The following is a 24,134-nucleotide window of genomic DNA, read 5'->3' on the forward strand; positions in this document are numbered from 1 at the left end:
CATAATAATATCATTACAACATATCCTGTGATGGACTAGAACGTAATAATATCATTAGAACATGGCCTGTGATGGACTAGAACATAATAATAACATTAGAACATGGCCTGTGATGGACTAGAACATATAATAATATCATTAGAACATGGCCTGTGATGGACTAGAACGTAATAATAACATTAGAACATGGCCTGTGATGGACTAGAACATATAATAATATCATTAGAACATGGCCTGTGATGGACTAGAACATAATAATAACATTAGAACATGGCCTGTGATGGACTAGAACGTAATAATATCATTAGAACATGGCCTGTGATGGACTAGAACATAATAATAACATTAGAACATGGCCTGTGATGGACTAGAACATATAATAATACATTAGAACATGGCCTGTGATGGACTAATAATAATAACATTAGAACATGGCCTGTGATGGACTAGAACATAATAATAACATTAGAACATGGCCTGTGATGGACTAGAACATAATAATATCATTAGAACATGGCCTGTGATGGACTAGAACATATAATAATATCATTAGAACATGGCCTGTGATGGACTAGAACGTAATAATAACATTAGAACATGGCCTGTGATGGACTAGAACGTAATAATATCATTAGAACATGGCCTGTGATGGACTAGAACATAATAATATCATTAGAACATGGCCTGTGATGGACTAGAACATATAATAATATCATTAGAACATGGCCTGTGATGGACTAGAACATAATAATATCATTAGAACATGGCCTGTGATGGACTAGAACGTAATAATAGCATTAGAACATGGCCCGTGATGGACTAGAACGTAATAATATCATTAGAACATGGCCTGTGATGGACTAGAACGTAATAATAGCATTAGAACATGGCCTGTGATGGACTAGAACGTAATAATATCATTAGAACATGGCCCGTGATGGACTAGAACGTAATAATATCATTAGAACATGGCCCGTGATGGACTAGAACATATAATAACATCATTAGAACATGGCCCGTGATGGACTAGAACATAATAATAACATTAGAACATGGCCCGTGATGGACTAGAACGTAATAATATCATTAGAACATGGCCCGTGATGGACTAGAACATATAATAATATCATTAGAACATGGCCCGTGATGGACTAGAACATATAATAATATCATTAGAACATGGCCTGTGATGGACTAGAACATATAATAACATCATTAGAACATGGCCCGTGATGGACTAGAACATATAATAATATCATTAGAACATGGCCTGTGATGGACTAGAACATATAATAACATCATTAGAACATGGCCCGTGATGGACTAGAACATATAATAATATCATTAGAACATGGCCTGTGATGGACTAGAACATATAATAACATCATTAGAACATGGCCCGTGATGGACTAGAACATATAATAATATCATTAGAACATGGCCTGTGATGGACTAGAACATATAATAATATCATTAGAACATGGCCTGTGATGGACTAGAACATATAATAATATCATTAGAACATGGCCTGTGATGGACTAGAACATATAATAATATCATTAGAACATGGCCTGTGATGGACTAGAATGTAATAATATCATTAGAACATGGCCTGTGATGGACTAGAACATATAATAACATCATTAGAACATGGCCTGTGATGGACTAGAACATATAATAATATCATTAGAACATGGCCTGTGATGGACTAGAACATATAATAATATCATTAGAACATGGCCTGTGATGGACTAGAACATATAATAATATCATTAGAACATGGCCCGTGATGGACTACAACATATAATAACATCATTAGAACATGGCCTGTGATGGACTAGAACATATAATAATATCATTAGAACATGGCCTGTGATGGACTAGAATGTAATAATATCATTAGAACATGGCCTGTGATGGACTAGAACATATAATAACATCATTAGAACATGGCCTGTGATGGACTAGAACATATAATAATATCATTAGAACATGGCCTGTGATGGACTAGAATGTAATAATATCATTAGAACATGGCCCGTGATGGACTAGAACATATAATAACATCATTAGAACATGGCCTGTGATGGACTAGAATGTAATAATATCATTAGAACGTGGCCTGTGATGGACTAGAATGTAATAATATCATTAGAACATGGCCCGTGATGGACTAGAATGTAATAACATCATTAGAACATGGCCTGTGATGGACTAGAATGTAATAATATCATTAGAACATGGCCCGTGATGGACTAGAATGTAATAACATCATTAGAACATGGCCTGTGATGGACTAGAATGTAATAATATCATTAGAACATGGCCCGTGATGGACTAGAACTTATAATAATATCATTAGAACATGGCCCGTGATGGACTAGAACATATAATAATATCATTAGAACATGGCCTGTGATGGACTAGAACATATAATAATATCATTAGAACATGGCCTGTGATGGACTACAACATCAAATAATATAATTAGAACATGGCCCGTGATGGACTAGAACGTAATAATATCATTAGAACATGGCCTGTGATGGACTAGAACATATAATAATATCATTAGAACATGGCCTGTGATGGACTAGAACATATAATAATATCATTAGAACATGGCCTGTGATGGACTAGAACGTAATAATATCATTAGAACATGGCCTGTGATGGACTAGAACGTAATAATATCATTAGAACATGGCCTGTGATGGACTAGAACGTAATAATATCATTAGAACATGGCCTGTGATGGACTAGAACGTAATAATATCATTAGAACATGGCCTGTGATGGACTAGAACGTATAATAATATCATTAGAACATGGCCTGTGATGGACTAGAACATATAATAATATCATTAGAACATGGCCTGTGATGGACTAGAACATATAATAATATCATTAGAACATGGCCTGTGATGGACTAGAACATAATAATATCATTAGAACATGGCCTGTGATGGACTAGAACATATAATAATATCATTAGAACATGGCCTGTGATGGACTAGAACATATAATAATATCATTAGAACATGGCCTGTGATGGACTAGAACGTAATAATATCATTAGAACATGGCCTGTGATGGACTAGAACATATAATAATATCATTAGAACATGGCCTGTGATGGACTAGAACATATAATAATAGCATTAGAACATGGCCTGTGATGGACTAGAATATAATAATAGCATTAGAACATGGCCTGTGATGGACTAGAACAATAATATCATTAGAACATGGCCTGTGATGGACTAGAACGTAATAATAGCATTAGAACATGGCCTGTGATGGACTAGAACGTAATAATATCATTAGAACATGGCCCGTGATGGACTAGAACGTAATAATATCATTAGAACATGGCCTGTGATGGACTAGAACATATAATAATAACATTAGAACATGGCCTGTGATGGACTAGAACATATAATAATATCATTAGAACATGGCCTGTGATGGACTAGAACGTAATAATATCATTAGAACATGGCCTGTGATGGACTAGAACATAATAATAACATTAGAACATGGCCTGTGATGGACTAGAACGTAATAATATCATTAGAACATGGCCCTGTGATGGACTAGAACATATAATAACATCATTAGAACATGGCCTGTGATGGACTAGAATGTAATAATATACATTAGAACATGGCCTGTGATGCACTAGAACATAATTATAACATTAGAACATGGCCTGTGATGGACTAGAACATATAATAATATCATTAGAACATGGCCTGTGATGGACTAGAACGTAATAATATCATTAGAACATGGCCTGTGATGGACTAGAACATAATAATATCATTACAACATATCCTGTGATGGACTAGAACGTAATAATATCATTAGAACATAATAATATCATTACAACATATTCTGTGATGGACTAGAACGTAATAATATCATTAGAACATGGCCTGTGATGGACTAGAACATAATAATAACATTAGAACATGGCCTGTGATGGACTAGAACATATAATAATATCATTAGAACATGGCCTGTGATGGACTAGAACATAATAATAACATTAGAACATGGCCTGTGATGGACTAGAACATATAATAATAACATTAGAACATGGCCTGTGATGGACTAGAACGTAATAATAACATTAGAACATGGCCTGTGATGGACTAGAACATATAATAATAACATTAGAACATGGCCTGTGATGGACTAGAACATATAATAATAACATTAGAACATGGCCTGTGATGGACTAGAACATATAATAATAACATTAGAACATGGCCTGTGATGGACTAGAACGTAATAATAACATTAGAACATGGCCTGTGATGGACTAGAACATATAATAATAACATTAGAACATGGCCTGTGATGGACTAGAACATATAATAATAACATTAGAACATGGCCTGTGATGGACTAGAACGTAATAATAACATTAGAACATGGCCTGTGATGGACTAGAACATAATAATAACATTAGAACATGGCCTGTGATGGACTAGAACATATAATAATAACATTAGAACATGGCCTGTGATGGACTAGAACATATAATAATAACATTAGAACATGGCCTGTGATGGACTAGAACGTAATAATAACATTAGAACATGGCCTGTGATGGACTAGAACATAATAATAACATTAGAACATGGCCTGTGATGGACTAGAACATATAATAATAACATTAGAACATGGCCTGTGATGGACTAGAACATATAATAATAACATTAGAACATGGCCTGTGATGGACTAGAACGTAATAATAACATTAGAACATGGCCTGTGATGGACTAGAACATATAATAATATCATTAGAACATGGCCTGTGATGGACTAGAACGTAATAATAACATTAGAACATGGCCTGTGATGGACTAGAACATATAATAATATCATTAGAACATGGCCTGTGATGGACTAGAACGTAATAATAACATTAGAACATGGCCTGTGATGGACTAGAACATAATAATAACATTAGAACATGGCCTGTGATGGACTAGAACATATAATAATATCATTAGAACATGGCCTGTGATGGACTAGAACATATAATAATATCATTAGAACATGGCCTGTGATGGACTAGAACATATAATAATATCATTAGAACATGGCCTGTGATGGACTAGAACGTAATAATAACATTAGAACATGGCCTGTGATGGACTAGAACGTAATAATATCATTAGAACATGGCCTGTGATGGACTAGAACGTAATAATATCATTAGAACATGGCCTGTGATGGACTAGAACATATAATAATATCATTAGAACATGGCCTGTGATGGACTAGAACATATAATAATATCATTAGAACATGGCCTGTGATGGACTAGAACGTAATAATAGCATTAGAACATGGCCCGTGATGGACTAGAACGTAATAATATCATTAGAACATGGCCTGTGATGGACTAGAACGTAATAATAGCATTAGAACATGGCCTGTGATGGACTAGAACGTAATAATATCATTAGAACATGGCCCGTGATGGACTAGAACGTAATAATATCATTAGAACATGGCCCGTGATGGACTAGAACGTAATAATATCATTAGAACATGGCCCGTGATGGACTAGAACGTAATAATATCATTAGAACATGGCCCGTGATGGACTAGAACGTAATAATATCATTAGAACATGGCCCGTGTGATGGATCATTAGAACACGTGATGGACTAATAATAATCATTAGAACATGGCCCGTGATGGACTAGAACGTAATAATATCATTAGAACATGGCCCGTGATGGACTAGAACATATAATAACATCATTAGAACATGGCCTGTGATGGACTAGAATGTAATAATATCATTAGAACATGGCCCGTGATGGACTAGAACATAATTATATCATTAGAACATGGCCCGTGATGGACTAGAACATATAATAATATCATTAGAACATGGCCTGTGATGGACTAGAACGTAATAATAATAACATCATTAGAACATACAACATATCCTGTGATGGACTAGAACGTAATAATATCATTAGAACATGGCCTGTGATGGACTAGAACATAATAATAATACAACATATCATTAGTAATAATATCAATGGCCTGTGATGGGAACATAATAATAACATTAGAACATGGCCTGTGATGGACTACAACATCAAATAATATCATTAGAACATGGCCTGTGATGGACTAGAACATATAATAATATCATTAGAACATGGCCTGTGATGGACTAGAACGTAATAATAACATTAGAACATGGCCTGTGATGGACTAGAACATAATAATAACATTAGAACATGGCCTGTGATGGGAACATATAATAATATCATTAGAACATGGCCTGTGATGGACTAGAACATATAATAATATCATTAGAACATGGCCTGTGATGGACTAGAACATATAATAATATCATTAGAACATGGCCTGTGATGGACTAGAACATATAATAATATCATTAGAACATGGCCTGTGATGGACTAGAACATATAATAATATCATTAGAACATGGCCTGTGATGGACTAGAACATATAATAATATCATTAGAACATGGCCTGTGATGGACTAGAACATATAATAATATCATTAGAACATGGCCCGTGATGGACTAGAACGTAATAATATCATTAGAACATGGCCCGTGATGGACTAGAACATAATAATAACATTAGAACATGGCCCGTGATGGACTAGAATGTAATAATATCATTAGAACATGGCCCGTGATGGACTAGAACATATAATAACATCATTAGAACATGGCCTGTGATGGACTAGAATGTAATAATATCATTAGAACATGGCCCGTGATGGACTAGAACATAATTATATCATTAGAACATGGCCCGTGATGGACTAGAACATATAATAATATCATTAGAACATGGCCTGTGATGGACTAGAACGTAATAATATCATTAGAACATGGCCTGTGATGGACTAGAACATAATAATATCATTACAACATATCCTGTGATGGACTAGAACGTAATAATATCATTAGAACATGGCCTGTGATGGACTAGAACATAATAATATCATTACAACATATCCTGTGATGGACTAGAACGTAATAATATCATTAGAACATGGCCTGTGATGGACTAGAACATAATAATAACATTAGAACATGGCCTGTGATGGACTACAACATCAAATAATATCATTAGAACATGGCCTGTGATGGACTAGAACATATAATAATATCATTAGAACATGGCCTGTGATGGACTAGAACGTAATAATAACATTAGAACATGGCCTGTGATGGACTAGAACATAATAATAACATTAGAACATGGCCTGTGATGGACTAGAACATATAATAATATCATTAGAACATGGCCTGTGATGGACTAGAACATATAATAATATCATTAGAACATGGCCTGTGATGGACTAGAACATATAATAATATCATTAGAACATGGCCTGTGATGGACTAGAACATATAATAATATCATTAGAACATGGCCTGTGATGGACTAGAACATATAATAATATCATTAGAACATGGCCTGTGATGGACTAGAACATATAATAATATCATTAGAACATGGCCTGTGATGGACTAGAACATATAATAATATCATTAGAACATGGCCTGTGATCGACACAGGAGTCCTCTGATCATCTGCCAGAGTGTTTTCTATTTTCCAGGCAGCATTTACCATGTGAATAAGCCTTTTCATTGATGCAGATCAGGTCAGTCTTGACGCTCTTCCATCCTTGCCTTCTCGTATGTAAAAAAATAAATAAAAATGAACGCATTCAAAGGGTATCTGTCAAACAGATTGCTGAGAGTCCTTTATGTAAGTGTTTGGTGTCATGGTGACCTTGGTCCCCATATCAATGGTTCCATTGAAAGGATCTGAGATTTGACCGTGGGCTGCTTCTGTTTTGGTTCCTCACCTATCTGCTACTGGAAAAGTTTGTGGTCAGGCTGACATTGTGAAGTGTGAGGCTCGCATTCCTCCCATATGCAACACCGTTGACTCCCAGTCCCTTCACCTCTCTCTCTCTCTCTCTCTCTCTCTCCGGCAGCTCCTGCGTTTCGTCACATAAACTGAACTGTCATCATTCCCCCGTGACATTTTTTTATTTATTACATCTTTTCACATTTATTTAACCAGGTAGGCTTGTTGAGAAGTTCTCATTTACGACCTGGCCAAGAATAAGCAAAGCAGTACGACACAAACAACAACACAGAGTTACACATGGAATAAACAAGCGTACAGTCAATAACACCATAGAAAAAAATAAAGTTTATATACAGTGTGGCATGAGGAGGTAGGCAATAAATAGGCCATAGTAGCGAAATAATTACAATTTAGCAGATTAACACTGGAATGATAGATGAGCAGATGATGATGTACAAGTCGAGATGCTGGTGTGCGAAAGAGCAGAAAAGTAAATAAAAACAATATGGGGATGAGGTAGGTAGATTGGGTGGGCTATTGACAGATGGACTATATGTACAGCTGCAGCGATCGGTTCGCGTCTGTTGGTTTAACACTGTAAGGTGTGTGCTGTTGACATAGTTGGGTTTACACTCAGTTTAGCTAAGGCATGGTTCACAGACAACGTGGACAGAACATATTGTACGGGAAATATCAAGCCTCTTGTTTTTATTTTTAGTATGAAGCATCCAGTGCCAGTACTATTAAAACTGAAGTTACACTTCATATTTTTATTGAACCTTTATTTAACGAGGCTGCCAACAAACAGAATAGAGTCACTTTTTTTCCTGTCATGGAACCTGGAAAAGCACGCTCCATAACTCTTCCACGTGTGGTGTCCCTGTCTTTGACCCCCTTTCCCGTCCCCTCCTGTGATGTAAGGTCAGGTGTATGGCAGGGGCACAAGGTTGGAGTGTCTGTGTCAGTGCATAAGGTCCTATGAGCCTTGTGGCATCTCATGTCGCGAGCTACTGGCAGGAAACCCGAGACCCTAGGGCCAGTGTGGAACGAGTGGTATTTCAGCCGAGACTTGAGAGAGCAGAGGGTTCTCCCCGGCTCACCCCTCACCTTCACCCACCCTGTGACCGCAGCCACCTCCCTGACAGAACTCAGCCTTACCGGCTTCGTTGAACTAGTCTGGTCACAGATCTGTTTGTGCTGTCAACCTTTGTTTGGCTTGATCATAGGAGTTTCCAAGACGGCACAAACAGACCTTGGACAAGGTACTTAACCCTCATTTGCTCCAGGGTCACTGTACTACTATGGTTGACCATGTACAAAATCACATTTCACTGACTGCACCTATCTGGTGTATGTGACAATAAAATCATATATTTTTATATATATATATTTTTTATATCTGGCACCAAGCTGGCTTTTCCAGCTATTTTAATCAGTGTTGTGTCAGTGTTGTCAGCGCTCAGTAACAGTGGGATGTTAGTGGTGTTCGGAAGGACAGGGAGGACATTAATCTGGAGCTGATGAATCTACTGTCTGCTCACTGCTTTGAAATAGATAGTGCTTGAAAGGCTTAGGAAAAATACTGTCAGCTGGTTATCTCTCTTCCTCCGATGAGTTAACGCGAGGAAATGCAGACGTTCTACGCCGATGGCAACCATTTTCTGGCAACAAAGCTCGTCCGTGGGATTCTGTCAGTCGTTGACATTTATCACTGGTAAGTGGTGGGGTCAGACGCGGTGCGATTGACACGGCATCTAGTTTAAGAAACACATCCATTTCCCATTGATGGATGATCAGGTTAAAGAAGACAAAATGTCACAGTGTGTTCTTATTATGTTGGTGATGTAATAATCTTGTTAGAGCATGGCCTTAGAGTCTGAACGCTCTTATTCAGACTCTAAATTACAAGGAAGAAAGCTGCAGGCACATAGTAGCTGGAAAGCAGGGCCCGGGCTAGATAAATGAGGAAAAACGCTTAGCAAATCCATTTTTCTTTGAGTATTGTACGTTCGGTGAACTTTAGTATCATAGCAGTAACGTCACAATAACTTGTTTTTGTTTCATATGATTTCATTGGCTCTGGAGGTTCTGCGAGTCATTAGAATCATGTTGTAAACCCTCAAAGCGGAGACGTGAACAGTGTTTTGTTTGAAGGCGTTATAAGCTCTTTGTTGCGCTAACACAGTGTTTGTGCTCAGCGTCACTCGGGGCGCTTCCCTTATTGGATCGGCAGCAGCAGCACAGGCTCACCTTGTCTGGATTGCTCAGCTGTAAGAGCCCGCCAGCCAGGCAGGCCCAGCTGCCGTTGGCCTTCTGCTAACCTATGTGTTAACTACCATCTACCATGACCTATAACCTACATATTATATAATACAGCCATGTCTACTCACAGCCTCACTCTCAAGAAAACAACAACCTGCTTTTCAAGACTGCTTGAAAAACACCTTGTGTTACCAAAGGTTTTTGGAGAGGTTGTCCAAAGTCACGTGACGTCACCTGAGAATAGCACTAAAAAAATAACCGTTTGTCTTGCAGCCTATCCTCCTCCCAGGCCCTTACTCAATGCCTTACAGCTCCCGTAGGCCAAAACAAGAATGTTTTATGAGACTTTTCAATGTCAATGTCATAGTCTTCTGTTTGGTCTGAGTTAAACCCATGGAGACTAGGGTGTTGGCTACAGTTATTTTTCTCTCCGTAACAACGACAGTAACCTGCCTCATAACCAAGGCACTGGTCTCCAGTCCTTATAACAAACAGTGCTATGAAGTATGATAGGCGGAAATAACTAACATATGATATGATTACTGTCTCTATCCTCTTAGGCATTCACTTTGGGAACATCTGGGGGTGCTAAGGGGGTTGGGTTGCCATGGACTTGCCTTGCTTTGGGAGTTCAGAGTAGCTTGTTGATCCCAGCAGTTTGGTTGCAGTATCTTTCACTGAGCTTTTTCTGTTTACCTGACCTGTCCATGGCTCACACTGTCTCGGGGAAAGAGACACACTAGACACAAGTGAAACAGAAATAGACACGTGCTGTTGAGATGGATTACTTTTCAAGATGTTTCCTCTGAAATCGGTGGCCTCCGGTGAGGCAGGACATTTCTTAGAACAATTGCGCAAGAAATGCTGCAATCCAACCCCACACAACCCTCAGAAGCATTTCATCATTCAGATGGTCCATGACGTTCTCCCAATAGGCACATTCTATCTAAACAAACTAGAATGTAAAGTTTCAGGAAGAAACTTTAGTGTGATTGTTTCATCTATGGGTCGTCTTTTCCAATCGGATCATGCTTAATTCCTCGACCGAAACACCAGGAATCCCTTTTTAATGTATGTTTTTAATGTCTTCTATGCATGATGTTAAATCTATTTCCCCCCGGGACCACAGTGTTGAATTTGAAGGTTAAATTCAGTTCCCTTGTGCCTCCAGGTAACAGCACCAGTCAGAACCAGTCTGAGCCAGTCCAGGTTGGGGATGCGGAGGGGATCACCCAGAGCCCCGTGGTGGAGGAGGAGTACCTCCAGATGAACGGCTGGCCCATCTGTAAGGACCAGGATGAGATGCTGAACTTGGCCTTCACTGTGGGCTCCTTCCTCCTCAGTGCCATCACCTTGCCCCTGGGCATTGTCATGGACAAGTATGGCCCACGCAAGCTCCGGCTGCTCGGCAGGTAATAGAACAGAGACAAGGTAGTATGTACAGTTGCGGCCACTATCATTTAAGCAAAGGTGTTGGGGTGACAGTCTCTGTTCTCGGGTTCGAGTCCCGGCAGGGGCTATACCCAAAATGAGCTATATTGGTGTCAGAAGTGGGATGGCGCCCGGTGTTGTCAGAATAATTGCAGCATTGCACAAGGCACTCTAATGTTTTATTGCGATTGTCACAAAACCTATGACTCGGTACAGGGTTGAATACCTTTTAGCGGCCGCAACTTCCTGCTGCAGTTTTTATGTTCTGTTTCCGACTTGGCTTTAGTGTGTCATCGTATGAATAAACCTTCCTCATATTCAACCTGTTCTGTTATTTCAGTACCTGCTTTGCTTTCTCCTGTATCCTGATCGCTTATGGATCGAGCGACCCCAAGAGTATGCATATTTCTTCATTCTTTCTTTTTATTTACTCACTTTCTACTCTAGTACAGTATGTGTGTCTGTTCCATCCCGTCTCCTTAACACATGTGTTCTCCCTGTCCAGATCTGTCCATCCTCATATTCTTTGCTCTGGCACTGAACGGGTTCGGAGGAATGTGCATGACCTTTACTTCCCTCACGGTAAGTGGCGTCTTCTCCTGTACCGCAGGGAGAGGCTGGGGAGGGGACCGAGGGGAGTGAGCGAGGATGCATGTCTATGGCGGGAGTAGGGAGAGAGGGAAGGGAGCAGAGAGAGGTGGGGATGGGGACAGTGGTGAGGAGGGGGGGAGTGCACTAGGGTGGAGTAGGGAGACAGGGGAGCGGGAAGAGGAGTGGGGATGGAGAGGGGAGCGACGAGCGGGGTGGGCGGGTGGGACATGGGGATGTCGTCAGCACGGAGAAAGTGCTGCGTCACAGGGAGGCCACATGCAGAGGGATGGAGAGAGAGAGAGAGTGAGAAAATAAAGAAAGCGAGACAGACCCTGCGTTACAAATCTATTATTCAACCGTGCTATGGTCCAACTGAGAGCCAAAAAAAGACACCTCCTCCTTACTTATTCATCATCCTGACAGAGTCCTTTGATTGGCCGGCCCAAGACTGCCAGGGTTCACTGGCAGCTAGACTAAATGTTCGGACGGGTTTCACTGACACAATGGTGTTTACAGATAACGTGATTGCATTGTTTCATTGTTTATCTGCCCCTAAACACAGACAAAGAAACTCACAACAAGCACTTTGAGAGAAAAGAGACACACTGTATGCTAAGCTAACAAACAGGAAGTAGGAAGTCAGTTACACTTAGCGCTGCTGGGGTTCCTTCAACCCCTTCCTGACAGTTTCCTGCCCCCTGGCCTCCTCACCGCCCCCCACTGCAGGGGCTCAGAGGGGCTCTGTCTGTTTGTCTGGCTGGCACGCACGCACGCACGCACGCACACACACACACACACACACACACACACACACACACACACACACACACACACACACACACACACACACACACACACACACACACACACACACACACACACACACACACACACACACACACACACACACACACACACACACACACACACACACACACACTATACCACGACACCCAGAAGCTGCCCAACTGGTTTCTTCTGCCCCCCCCACTCCCAGACTGTTCGTGTTGTTTTAATCTTCTCTGGTTTCATTCATTCCCCACGCAAGCATGCCTGATCCTGTTGTGCGATAGCCGTTTAATTCCCTCACGTGTGTATGTGTGTGTGTGTGGTGTGTGTGTGTGTGTGTGTGTGTGTGTGTGTGTGTCAAGGAACTGGTCTGGTGTGGAACTGGTGTTGTTTCAGCTGTTCTGTTGCAGTAACCTCACGGTGGTAATTCCTTGCTCCGACTAACAGTGTGTTTTACACTGCTGGTCCGGGTTCCGGGTGTTTTTGTACAGCCGGACCTTTTTCTTACAAACTTTCTTCTTCGCCACTCTCCTCCCGGGTGTGGGGGTCAAAGGTTGTCACAGAGGAAAATATATATATATATTTTTTCTTTTTTGCACAAAAGCCAAATGGATACATTGTATCTCATTCAATCAGGCTGAACTCATTGAGTTGGTCCCTTACAGACAGTTGTGTTAATGTTTATTCTCGTCTGGATTGTAGATTTACACAAAAAGAAAGGTATGCAACACAATACCCCTTTTCTTTGTTTCTATGTGCTCTCTTCTTCCTGACTCTTCTAATTTGCTGAAAAGGGGGTGGTTTGGCAGCTTGCTCCCCTCACTCCTTCCCTCTCTCTATGATTGCACACTCAGCACTCTGTGTCCCAGGCGGCACAGCTGCAGAAAAACAAGTGGAGGAGAACCCAAGGCGTTAGAGGAGAGCTCTCCTTTACCCACCTCTGTTTTCTATCAATAAACCTAGCCTACCTCTGTCTGCCCCCTTCTCCGGTTACCAGCAGCAGGTTGTCTGTCTCTCCCTCTCTCTTCTCCATCCCTCCCTCCCACTTCACTTTAATAGCTTTGACCTCAATCTCTCCTTCAGTCCACTATAGTATTAGTAATCACCACTGCGGAGATCTCCTAACCATCCTCTATCCATCTCTCTCTCAACCAGACCCCCCCCCAACCCCTCTGTCCGCACTCCACACACACACACACACACACACACACACACACACACACACACACACACACACACACACACACACACACACACACACACACACACACACACACACACACACACACACACACACACACACACACACACACACACACACACACACACACACACACACACACACACACACACACACACACAGCACTCCTCCTCTTGTACATTGCAACACTTGTTATGATGATTCTATTATCTCCGAGTCATGTTTTCTATTTTAGGACTTCTTCATTGGTCCCAACCCCGCTCTGGGTTCTGTGTCACTAGGTCCTCGGGGGGAATTAAGTTTCAGTCTGGCTCGATAAACATAGATTTAGTTTATTTACTGTTTCCTGGCACTTGGAAAGAGAACGACGGAGAGAGGTAGAGAGATGAATGTCAAAGGTGAAGTGAGACTGGTGCTAGTCCCAGATCTGCATATGATGTTCTCTTGCCAGGAAAGCACAAACAGATCTGGGTTCAGACTAGACTAATGATAGCTCCTCTCTACTCAGACAGGGTCACCACCACATACACCGACCCCCCCCCCCCTGTCTGTAAAATGTCCTGCCATCAGATGTTTACTTGCTAACTGGTGCTTGATGACACTAATAGACTGTGGAGGCACTGATCTCAGGGTCATGTTGATTGACTTGTTAAAAGGCCGTCAACTGCTGCACATGTTGTTGTTTTCACCATGCACTTAGCTTTAGGTTTCGATAGGGGTGGATAGAGATTCACAGCAAGGCCAGAAATGCAAAACAAAGTGTTGATGAGAAGGGGAGAGAGAGAGTGGTAGAGTGATGGCACAGAGATGGAGATATTCAGGCTGGTGTTGTCTGCGTGTGGTCGTCAGGGACACAGCATGTTGACTCATTTTATGATGGCGTTCCGTCCTGTCAGGATTGGACCGGTTTGTACTGGTTTCCTTTGGCTGTCCAGTAAGCAGTCCAGTAAGCAGTGAAGCTTTTAACGCAACAGCAGCCCCTCTTCTCTCTTTCACTTCTTTGTTTTCCCCCCTCTGTCAATATCCTCCTTGTCTGTTCTCTCTGGCGTTTGTGCCTCAGAGGCTTTTAGTTATTCCACTCTCCTCGTTTCTCTCCCACTTTTGTCTCCCTCTGTCTCCGCCTACTGTACTCGAGATAACGATCATTGCTGCCGTCACACAGAAGAATCGGATGAACCCAGGCTAGGGTTTGTTTTTCAAGTAGAACTGCACACATTTGAGACAGACATTCAATCAATAGAATATATTTATAAATCCCTTTTTACATCAGTAGATGTCACAAAGTGCTGATACAGAAACCCAGCCTTTTAACCCCAAACAGCACTTCTCCTTGTTAGCAACATTTTGATATGGAAGGTGTAGAATGTGTAGTATTTACTGAGATGCGAATAGGATAAGACTGCTTCCCTTAATGGCTTTAGAGCAGGTATTCCCAAACTGGGGTATGCACACTCCCAGGGGTACGTACAGTGCCGCCGGGGGTATGCCAAATCATTAAAATTATAATTTTTTCTTCACATTTTCTAAAAGTTTATATTCACATTCACAATTATATTCACATTTATATTCTCCAACGGGGCTATACATTTGAGTGAGGTTTTTTTACGCGCCTGAGTAGCCTCGTTTTACTGCCAAAAATAAAATTAAACTAGTGTCCAGTGAAATAACAACACAATGTCCAATACAGGTAGTCTAGTCAAATAATTAACATCCAATCACATTAACCATTACTCTCTCGTGGGAATTCCACTAATGGTCCCTATGTAGCCAAACGTAGCTGCTTGTCATGTTGGTTTCTGTACTGATGGCGCAAAAGCCATGACAGGGAGACATAGTGGAGGTGGTAACGTGCGTGCAAGCATTTGCCCCCTGATGCCACTTGGGTACACTGCAGCATCCACCAAGAGGCTCTTGCTGCCAAGGGAATACCTGACAGCTTGAAAGACGTTTTGGACACTACAGTGAAAATGGTTAACTTTGTTTAAGCAAGGCCCCTGAACTCTTCTGTATTTTCTGCATTATGCAATGATATGGGCAGAGACTATGTAACGCTTTTACAACATACAGAAGTGCGCTGGTTATCAAGGGGCAAAGTATTGACACGAGCTTAAAGTTTTCTTTACTGACCATAATTTTCACTTGTCTGACTGCTTGCATGATGACGAGTTTTTCACACGACTGGCCTATCTGGGTGATGTTTTTTCTCGCCTGAATGATCTGAATCTAGGATTACAGAGAATTTCCTCAACTATATTCAATGTGTGGGACAAAATTGAGGCTATGATCAAGAAGTTGGAGGTCTTCTCTGTGTAACGGATGTGAAACGCCTAGCTTAGTTAGCGGTTCGCGCTAAATAGCATTTCAATCAGTGACGTCACTTGCTCTGAGACCTTGAAGTAGTAGTTCCCCTTGCTCTGTGGCTTTTGTGGAGTGATGGGTAACGATGCTTTGTGGGTGACTGTTTTTGATGTGTGCAGAGGGTCCCTGGTTCGAGCCCGGGTATGGGCGAGGGGACGGTCTAAAGCTATACTGTTACATCTGCATTAACAAGGACAACACACGGGTCTTTCCATCATTGTATGATTTTCTGTGTGCAAATGAACTCAATCTTATGGACAATGTCAAATGTGATATAGCGAAGCACCTGAGTGAGTTGGGTGCGCAATTACGCAGGTACTTTCCCAAAGCGGATGACACAAACAACTGGACCCGTTATCCCCTTCATGCTCTGCCTCCAGTCCACTGACTGATATCTGAACAAGAGAGCCTCATCGAAATTGCAACAAGCGGTTCTGTGAAAATTGAATTGAATCAGAAGCCACTGCCAGATTTCTGGTTTGGGCTGCGCTCAAGAGTATCCTGCCTTGGCAAATCCACTGTTAAGACACTGATGCCCTTTGCAACCACGTACCTATGTGAGAGTGGATTCTCGGCCCTCACTAGCATGAAAACTAAATACAGGCACAGACTGTGTGTGGAAAAGTATTTTTGACTGAGACTCTCTCCAATACAACCCAACATTGCAGAGTTATGTGCATCCTTTCAAGCACACCCTCATTAACCTGCGGTGAGTTATTCACTATTTACGATGACCAAATAAGGTTCTATATGTAAGATGGTTAAATAAAAAGCAAAATGATTGATTATTATGATATTATTATTTGTGCCCTGGTCCTATAAGAGCTCTTTGTCACTTCCCACATGCCGGGTTGTGACAAAAACTCACACTCATTCTTATGTTTACAATGATGGCAACAAAAAACAAATTTGAGAGTGCGCTGACCCTGGTGCTAGAGGGGGTACGCAGCTGGAGGTTAAATGTTTGAAGGGGTACGGGACTATGAAAAGTTTGGGAACCACTGCTTTAGAGGATCACTGCTTACCACAGGCATTCTTTACTGACTGCAAACATCACTCAGCATTTCAGATAAGGATTTTCTCAATCGTCTCAAGTGATAACTACTAGCACCTAGCCTAGTGAGGGTATGAAAGTGCATTGTAGACGTTTTCTTAACTGTTCAGGGCACAGACACGGCACTGGCTGCAGTTTATAGATCCGGAGTGATCAGCCTGTATTGATTAAATGATTGCCCATCAAGTTGTTGCTCCCCCACAAAAACATAGCAACATGGTTTAGCTTCCAGTACATCCTATGGAGTTAGATGCTACTCAGAGTCCAACACTCTACAAACAGACTTTTGTCTTTTATCCCCATGACTGTTCCAGATCCCATAATGGAGCCAAATAGAGCTTGGTAGGTGAATGCAGTCACATTTGTATTGACCTTGCCTTTTCGGCTTGGCTCTAGCAGAGCTAACAGAGACGGTCTGTGCCTCAAATGGCACCCTATTCCCTGTATTGTGCACTACTTTGTACAGGGTCCATAGGGACTTGGTCAAATGTAGTACACTAGGCAGGGAGTAGGGTGCCATTTGGGATGCGGACAGAGACAGTATTCATGAAACAGGAACAGGTAATGTCTCAGGTGAAGAGTTGGCCAATCATTAACCAGCCCTGGGTTGTTGTTTCTCTCTCTAGAAGACACTGTATTTAGTCATGCCTGATGGTGCCCAATTCAGGAAGTGCTCCGATATCGGAACACTGCGCGGTGGCCAGGCAGATTAGGAAGACAAACTCAAGGCTGCACTCCTATCAGGGCCAGGTTCATTAGGCTAGCATTGTTCAACGTTGCAGAGAGAAATGTCATTATTAGTGCTGACGTCCTTATTCTACATCACATAAAGTATTTCTATCGAAATGTTCTACAACACAGATCCTGTTTCCCAACATCAGCCTCTCCTCACAGGCTGTACGTCTACCTCCTTCATTACAGCTGACAGCTGGATATCCTTCTTATTATGTCATAGCTATGAGACATAATTATGTGGTTTGTTTCTGCACGTGAACAAGATTGAGGAATCCTGTTTGTGGCGGTTTGTTTTGGAACCACCACAACAACTCCCAGTCAAACTGACTTCAGACCACTAAAACTAATTAGGCACCTACTGTAAATGCAGCATTTTAGGCTGGGAGCTGGTTTGGATCTTCCGATGCTGTTGATGTTTTGGACTCTACCTTCTGTTGACAATTCATTATATTTCCCTTTCCCCTGCATGTCCTTAATTTGATCAAAGGCAGGTGAACTTGTTCCATTACATCCAAACCTGGTAAACAACAATATTAGCAGAGCAGACAGACAAAGGGTGACTGGGATATAGGTTAGTATCTTTTTGGGGCTGGGGCTCTGTCTGTCTGTCTGTCTGTCTGTCTGTCTGTCTGTCTGTCTGTCTGTCTGTCTGTCTGTCTGTCTGTCTGTCTGTCTGTCTGTCTGTCTGTCTGTCTGTCTGTCTGTCTGTCTGTCTGTCTGTCTGTCTGTCTGTCTGTCTGTCTGTCTGTCTGTCTGTCTGTCTGTCTGTCTGTCTGTCTGTCTGTCTGTCTGTCTGTCTGTCTGTCTGTCTGTCTGTCTGTCTGTCTGTCTGTCTGTCTGTCTGTCTGTCTGTCTGTCTGTCTGTCTGTCTGTCTGTCTGTCTGTCTGTCTGTCTGTCTGTCTGTCTGTCTGTCTGTCTGTCTGTCTGTCTGTCTGTCTGTCTGTCTGTCTGTCTGTCTGTCTGTCTGTCTGTCTGTCTGTCTGTCTGTCTGTCTGTCTGTCTGTCTGTCTGTCTGTCTGTCTGTCTGTCTGTCTGTCTGTCTGTCTGTCTGTCTGTCTGTCTGTCTGTCTGTCTGTCTGTCTGTCTGTCTGTCTGTCTGTCTGTCTGTCTGTCTGTCTGTCTGTCTGTCTGTCTGTCTGTCTGTCTGTCTGTCTGTCTGTCTGTCTGTCTGTCTGTCTGTCTGTCTGTCTGTCTGTCTGTCTGTCTGTCTGTCTGTCTGTCTGTCTGTCTGTCTGTCTGTCTGTCTGTCTGTCTGTCTGTCTGTCTGTCTGTCTGTCTGTCTGTCTGTCTGTCTGTCTGTCTGTCTGTCTGTCTGTCTGTCTGTCTGTCTGTCTGTCTGTCTGTCTGTCTGTCTGTCTGTCTGTCTGTCTGTCTGTCTGTCTGTCTGTCTGTCTGTCTGTCTGTCTGTCTGTCTGTCTGTCTGTCTGTCTGTCTGTCTGTCTGTCTGTCTGTCTGTCTGTCTGTCTGTCTGTCTGTCTGTCTGTCTGTCTGTCTGTCTGTCTGTCTGTCTGTCTGTCTGTCTGTCTGTCTGTCTGTCTGTCTGTCTGTCTGGTCATGTTATAGTCAGGTGACACACTGACAGTCTGGTGGTGACAGAGAAATAGGTGAACTGAGGAGAGCAGAGCAATGGAAAGCACATCATATAGCCTCGTTATTGTTATGTCATTTTCCTGTTTTTTTTTTTTTTTGATTAGATTTTTTTCCCCTTTAGTTTATTTAGTCAATATTTTCTTAACTGTAGTTCTTGAACTGCTTTGTTGGTTAAGGGCTTGTAACGTAAGCATTTCACGGTAAGGTCTTGTGAAAAATCAAATTGGATTTGATTTGAAATCCCTGGCGACACTCAGGCACATTATTCAGCCTATTCCATATGTGTTTAGTCCAGGGTAATTCCACAGCCAACACTGCTGATTGAAGCTGTGCTAGGTGGAGGTAGGTAGTGTGCTAGGAGAGATGGTAGAGAGGTAGCCTTGCATAAGACCAGTGTTTCTCTCCTCTGTCTGCCAGCCTGATAATACAGACACACACACATATGTTTGTTTTACTATCCTTGTGGGGACCAAACAATTGATTCCCATTTAAAATCCTATTTGTCCTAACCCTTAACCTAGCCATAAAACCCCTAAACCTAATCCTAATTGTAACCATAACCCCAAAGCCTAAAATATCCTTTTTCCTTGTGGGGACTGGCGAAATCTCCCCACTTCTGGTCCCCACAAAGATAGTAAAAAACAAACACACATGAACACACACACACCTCTTCTTATCCTGCTAACTAGGCACCAGTGCTGAGTTGCAGTACTCACTCCTACTGTAAATGTCACAATAGAGATGTTTCCAGCTCATTTCACTTCTCCAGGAGGCCTGGAATGTGACTGTTAGTGTGGATGTTTTGATTCTGCCGTTAACCTTTGCTCCAATTAGTGGTGGAGGGTAACGACGTCTGGGGAGGCCACGGCACGGGGTGAGAGATTTCCTCCGCGGCTCTAACAAGCAGGGAACCTGTGGTGAGGGTGGATGGACGGATGTGCCATTAAACAGTCATGTTCAGGAGTTGTTGCGCTGGTGAACGGCTCAGTCAGTACATTTTTGGTGTGTTTCTGTCAGTGGCGTCTTTTGTTGTTGTTGTTCTCCCTCCATTTCCCTTCCCCGACCCTGTCACGGGGGATTGCCAGACAGATGTTGCTCTCCCCTTTTTAATTGTTTCTTTCTCTGTCTCTCTATCCTCTCTCCTTCCCTTCCCCCCTCGCTCCCTACTTCTCTGCCCAAGGACAGTTGTTTACAGTTCGCAGTTGAGAACAAACCTGTGCGCCGACCTCAAGTAGAGGACAAAATATGCAGGCTGCTCTGGACTTTCTCTCACTGCCATAAATAGTGTGGGGAAAGCATCACCAAGACTCCGCCCACATTACTCATTCCATGTCAACAACCTCCAAAAAACCACAGTCAGGATTTCCTAATATGATGTCATGCCTTACATTTTTGGAAAAACTGTTTTTGTTTAATGCGTGCGAGTCTCTATGGCTATGCGTGTGTTTTTGCACAAGTGAATGCATTGATCTGATTTAAGCGTGGCCTAATCGTATATCCTGTCGCTTTCTTGTGTTTATCTCCTCAGCTTCCCAATATGTTTGGTGATCTTCGTTCCACCTTCATCGCTCTCATGATTGGATCGTATGCATCCTCCGCTGTCACCTTCCCTGGGATCAAGGTAGCTTACACACGCGCACATCTACTTAGCTAGTCTACACATGCATGCATACCATGCACACCATTATGGAGGTTAGCTATCAAGGCTAACTATTTGACTCTACTTTCCTATTCCCGCGTGTCAATGTGAAGGTCAGACATAGAGCTAATGTTGTGGTTGTTGGTCCCTGCTTCCTCTCTCATCAGGTGATCTATGACCTAGGAGCCACCTTCATCACTATCCTGCTGGTGTGGGCTGCCTGTGCTGGCCTCGTCTTCATCAACTGCTTCTTCAACTGGCCCCTGGAGCCCTTCCCTGGACCTGAGGATATGGACTACACGTAAGACACTCCTAAACATCACATTTCATAACATCACGCTCCATAACATCACATTCCATAACATCACGCTCCTTAACATCACGCTCCATAACATCACATTCCATAACATCACATTCCATAACATCACACTCCATAACATCACACTCCATAACATCACACTCCATAACATCACGCTCCTAAACATCACGCTCCTTAACATCACGCTCCTAAACATCACGCTCCGTAACATCACGCTCCGTAACATCACGCTCCGTAACATCACGCTCCGTAACATCACGCTCCGTAACATCACGCTCCGTAACATCACGCTCCGTAACATCACGCTCCGTAACATCACGCTCCTAAACATCACGCTCCGTAACATCACGCTCTGTAACATCACGCTCTGTAACATCACGCTCTGTAACATCACACTCTGTAACATCACACTCTGTAACATCACACTCTGTAACATCACACTCTGTAACATCACACTCTGTAACATCACACTCTGTAACATCACACTCTGTAACATCACACTCTGTAACATCACACTCTGTAACATCACACTCTGTAACATCACACTCCTAAACATCACACTCCTAAACATCCCCTTAACCTAATATTAGTTTAGTATTACTAGTATTTGTTCCTTATATCATTGGTTATATCCTTAGTTATAACCTAATAGACAGACAGTTTCTAATATTAGCCAACAATAACAGGTTTAGGGGATAATACTAGGACTTGAGGTTCAACAACTTAAGCTGGAGTAGGAATATGAAGGCCTTCCATAGAGTCTCCATTCTCCTTGGAGCTCAGTACACTACATCCCCCAGCACACGTTCCTCTGCAGCATGACGAAGGCTTGAGGCCCTGTAAAAAAAGGAAATCTAATGAGATGAGGAGCTCAGCTGGCTTTGCTCTCATTCACCTGGATGTAGTCTCATTCTTTGCTCTCATTCACCTGGATGTAGTCTCATTCTTTGCTCTCATTCACCTGGATGTAGTCTCATTCTTTGCTCTCATTCACCTGGATGTAGTCTCATTCTTTGCTCTCATTCACCTGGATGTAGTCTCATTCTTTGCTCTCATTCACCTGGATGTAGTCTCATTCTTTGCTCTCATTCACCTGGATGTAGTCTCATTCTTTGCTCTCATTCACCTGGATGTAGTCTCATTCTTTGCTCTCATTCACCTGGATGTAGTCTCATTCTTTGCTCTCATTCACCTGGATGTAGTCTCATTCTTTGCTCTCATTCACCTGGATGTAGTCTCATTCTTTGCTCTCATTCACCTGGATGTAGTCTCATTCTTTGCTCTGTTTTTCTTTCATCCTTCCCCGCTCCCTTTCTCCCTTTCTCCCTCTCTCTCGCTGTTTCTTTCCCTGCCTTTCTCCCTCTCTCTCGCTGTTTCTTTCCCTGCCTTTCTCCCTCTCTCTCGCTGTTTCTTTCCCTGCCTTTCTCCCTTTCTCTCGCTGTTTCTTTCCCTGCCTTTCTCCCTCTCTCTCGCTGTTTCTTTCCCTGCCTTTCTCCCTCTCTCTCGCTGTTTCTTTCCCTGCCTTTCTCCCTTTCTCTCGCTGTTTCTTTCCCTGCCTTTCTCCCTCTCTCTCGCTGTTTCTTTCCCTGCCTTTCTCCCTTTCTCCCTCTCTCTCGCTGTTTCTTTCCCTGCCTTTCTCCCTTTCTCTCGCTGTTTCTTTCCCTGCCTTTCTCCCTTTCTCCCTCTCTCTCGCTGTTTCTTTCCCTGCCTTTCTCCCTTTCTCCCTCTCTCTCGCTGTTTCTTTCCCTGCCTTTCTCCCTCTCTCTCGCTGTTTCTTTCCCTGCCTTTCTCCCTCTCTCTCGCTGTTTCTTTCCCTGCCTTTCTCCCTTTCTCCCTCTCTCTCGCTGTTTCTTTCCCTGCCTTTCTCCCTTTCTCCCTCTCTCTCGCTGTTTCTTTCCCTGCCTTTCTCCCTTTCTCTCTGTCTCTCTCCCGATCTCCCTCAGTGTGAAGATCAAGTTCAGCTGGCTGGGCTTTGACCATAAGATCACTGGAAAGCAGTTCTACCGCCAGGTGACCACGGTCGGGAGACGACTCAGCGTGGGGAACAGCATGAAGCAAAACCCTAAGGAGCTGGCCCAACAGGAGGGCAACAAGCTGTGTCTCTCCACCGTTGACCTGGAGGTCCAGTGCAAGTCCCAGGAGGAATGTAAGTGTCTGGCCAGGTCACATCTGTTCAGACCAGAGAATATGACTGCTTTTGATGTCTTTCAGATCGAGAGTAAGGAAAATAAATCATGCATTTTCTGTGCACACCGAGTGTGATGG

General features: G+C 42.4%; 1 protein-coding gene across 2 annotated transcripts in view; it reads left to right on the top strand.

Moving 5' to 3' along the window:
* The window catches only part of LOC124006537 (large neutral amino acids transporter small subunit 4-like), a 43,179-nt gene that overhangs the window by 14,150 nt on the left and 4,895 nt on the right, over nucleotides 1-24,134 (top strand). For both annotated transcript variants that reach the window (XM_046316611.1, XM_046316612.1), the window contains exons 3-8: nucleotides 11,333-11,573; nucleotides 11,933-11,988; nucleotides 12,098-12,174; nucleotides 21,440-21,532; nucleotides 21,718-21,851; nucleotides 23,813-24,015. In XM_046316611.1, the coding sequence (XP_046172567.1) occupies nucleotides 11,333-11,573; nucleotides 11,933-11,988; nucleotides 12,098-12,174; nucleotides 21,440-21,532; nucleotides 21,718-21,851; nucleotides 23,813-24,015 (804 nt within the window). The remainder of the gene's footprint in view (nucleotides 1-11,332; nucleotides 11,574-11,932; nucleotides 11,989-12,097; nucleotides 12,175-21,439; nucleotides 21,533-21,717; nucleotides 21,852-23,812; nucleotides 24,016-24,134) is intronic.

This window comes from Oncorhynchus gorbuscha, linkage group LG19 (assembly GCF_021184085.1).
Source record: "Oncorhynchus gorbuscha isolate QuinsamMale2020 ecotype Even-year linkage group LG19, OgorEven_v1.0, whole genome shotgun sequence".
NCBI lineage: Eukaryota > Metazoa > Chordata > Actinopteri > Salmoniformes > Salmonidae > Oncorhynchus > Oncorhynchus gorbuscha.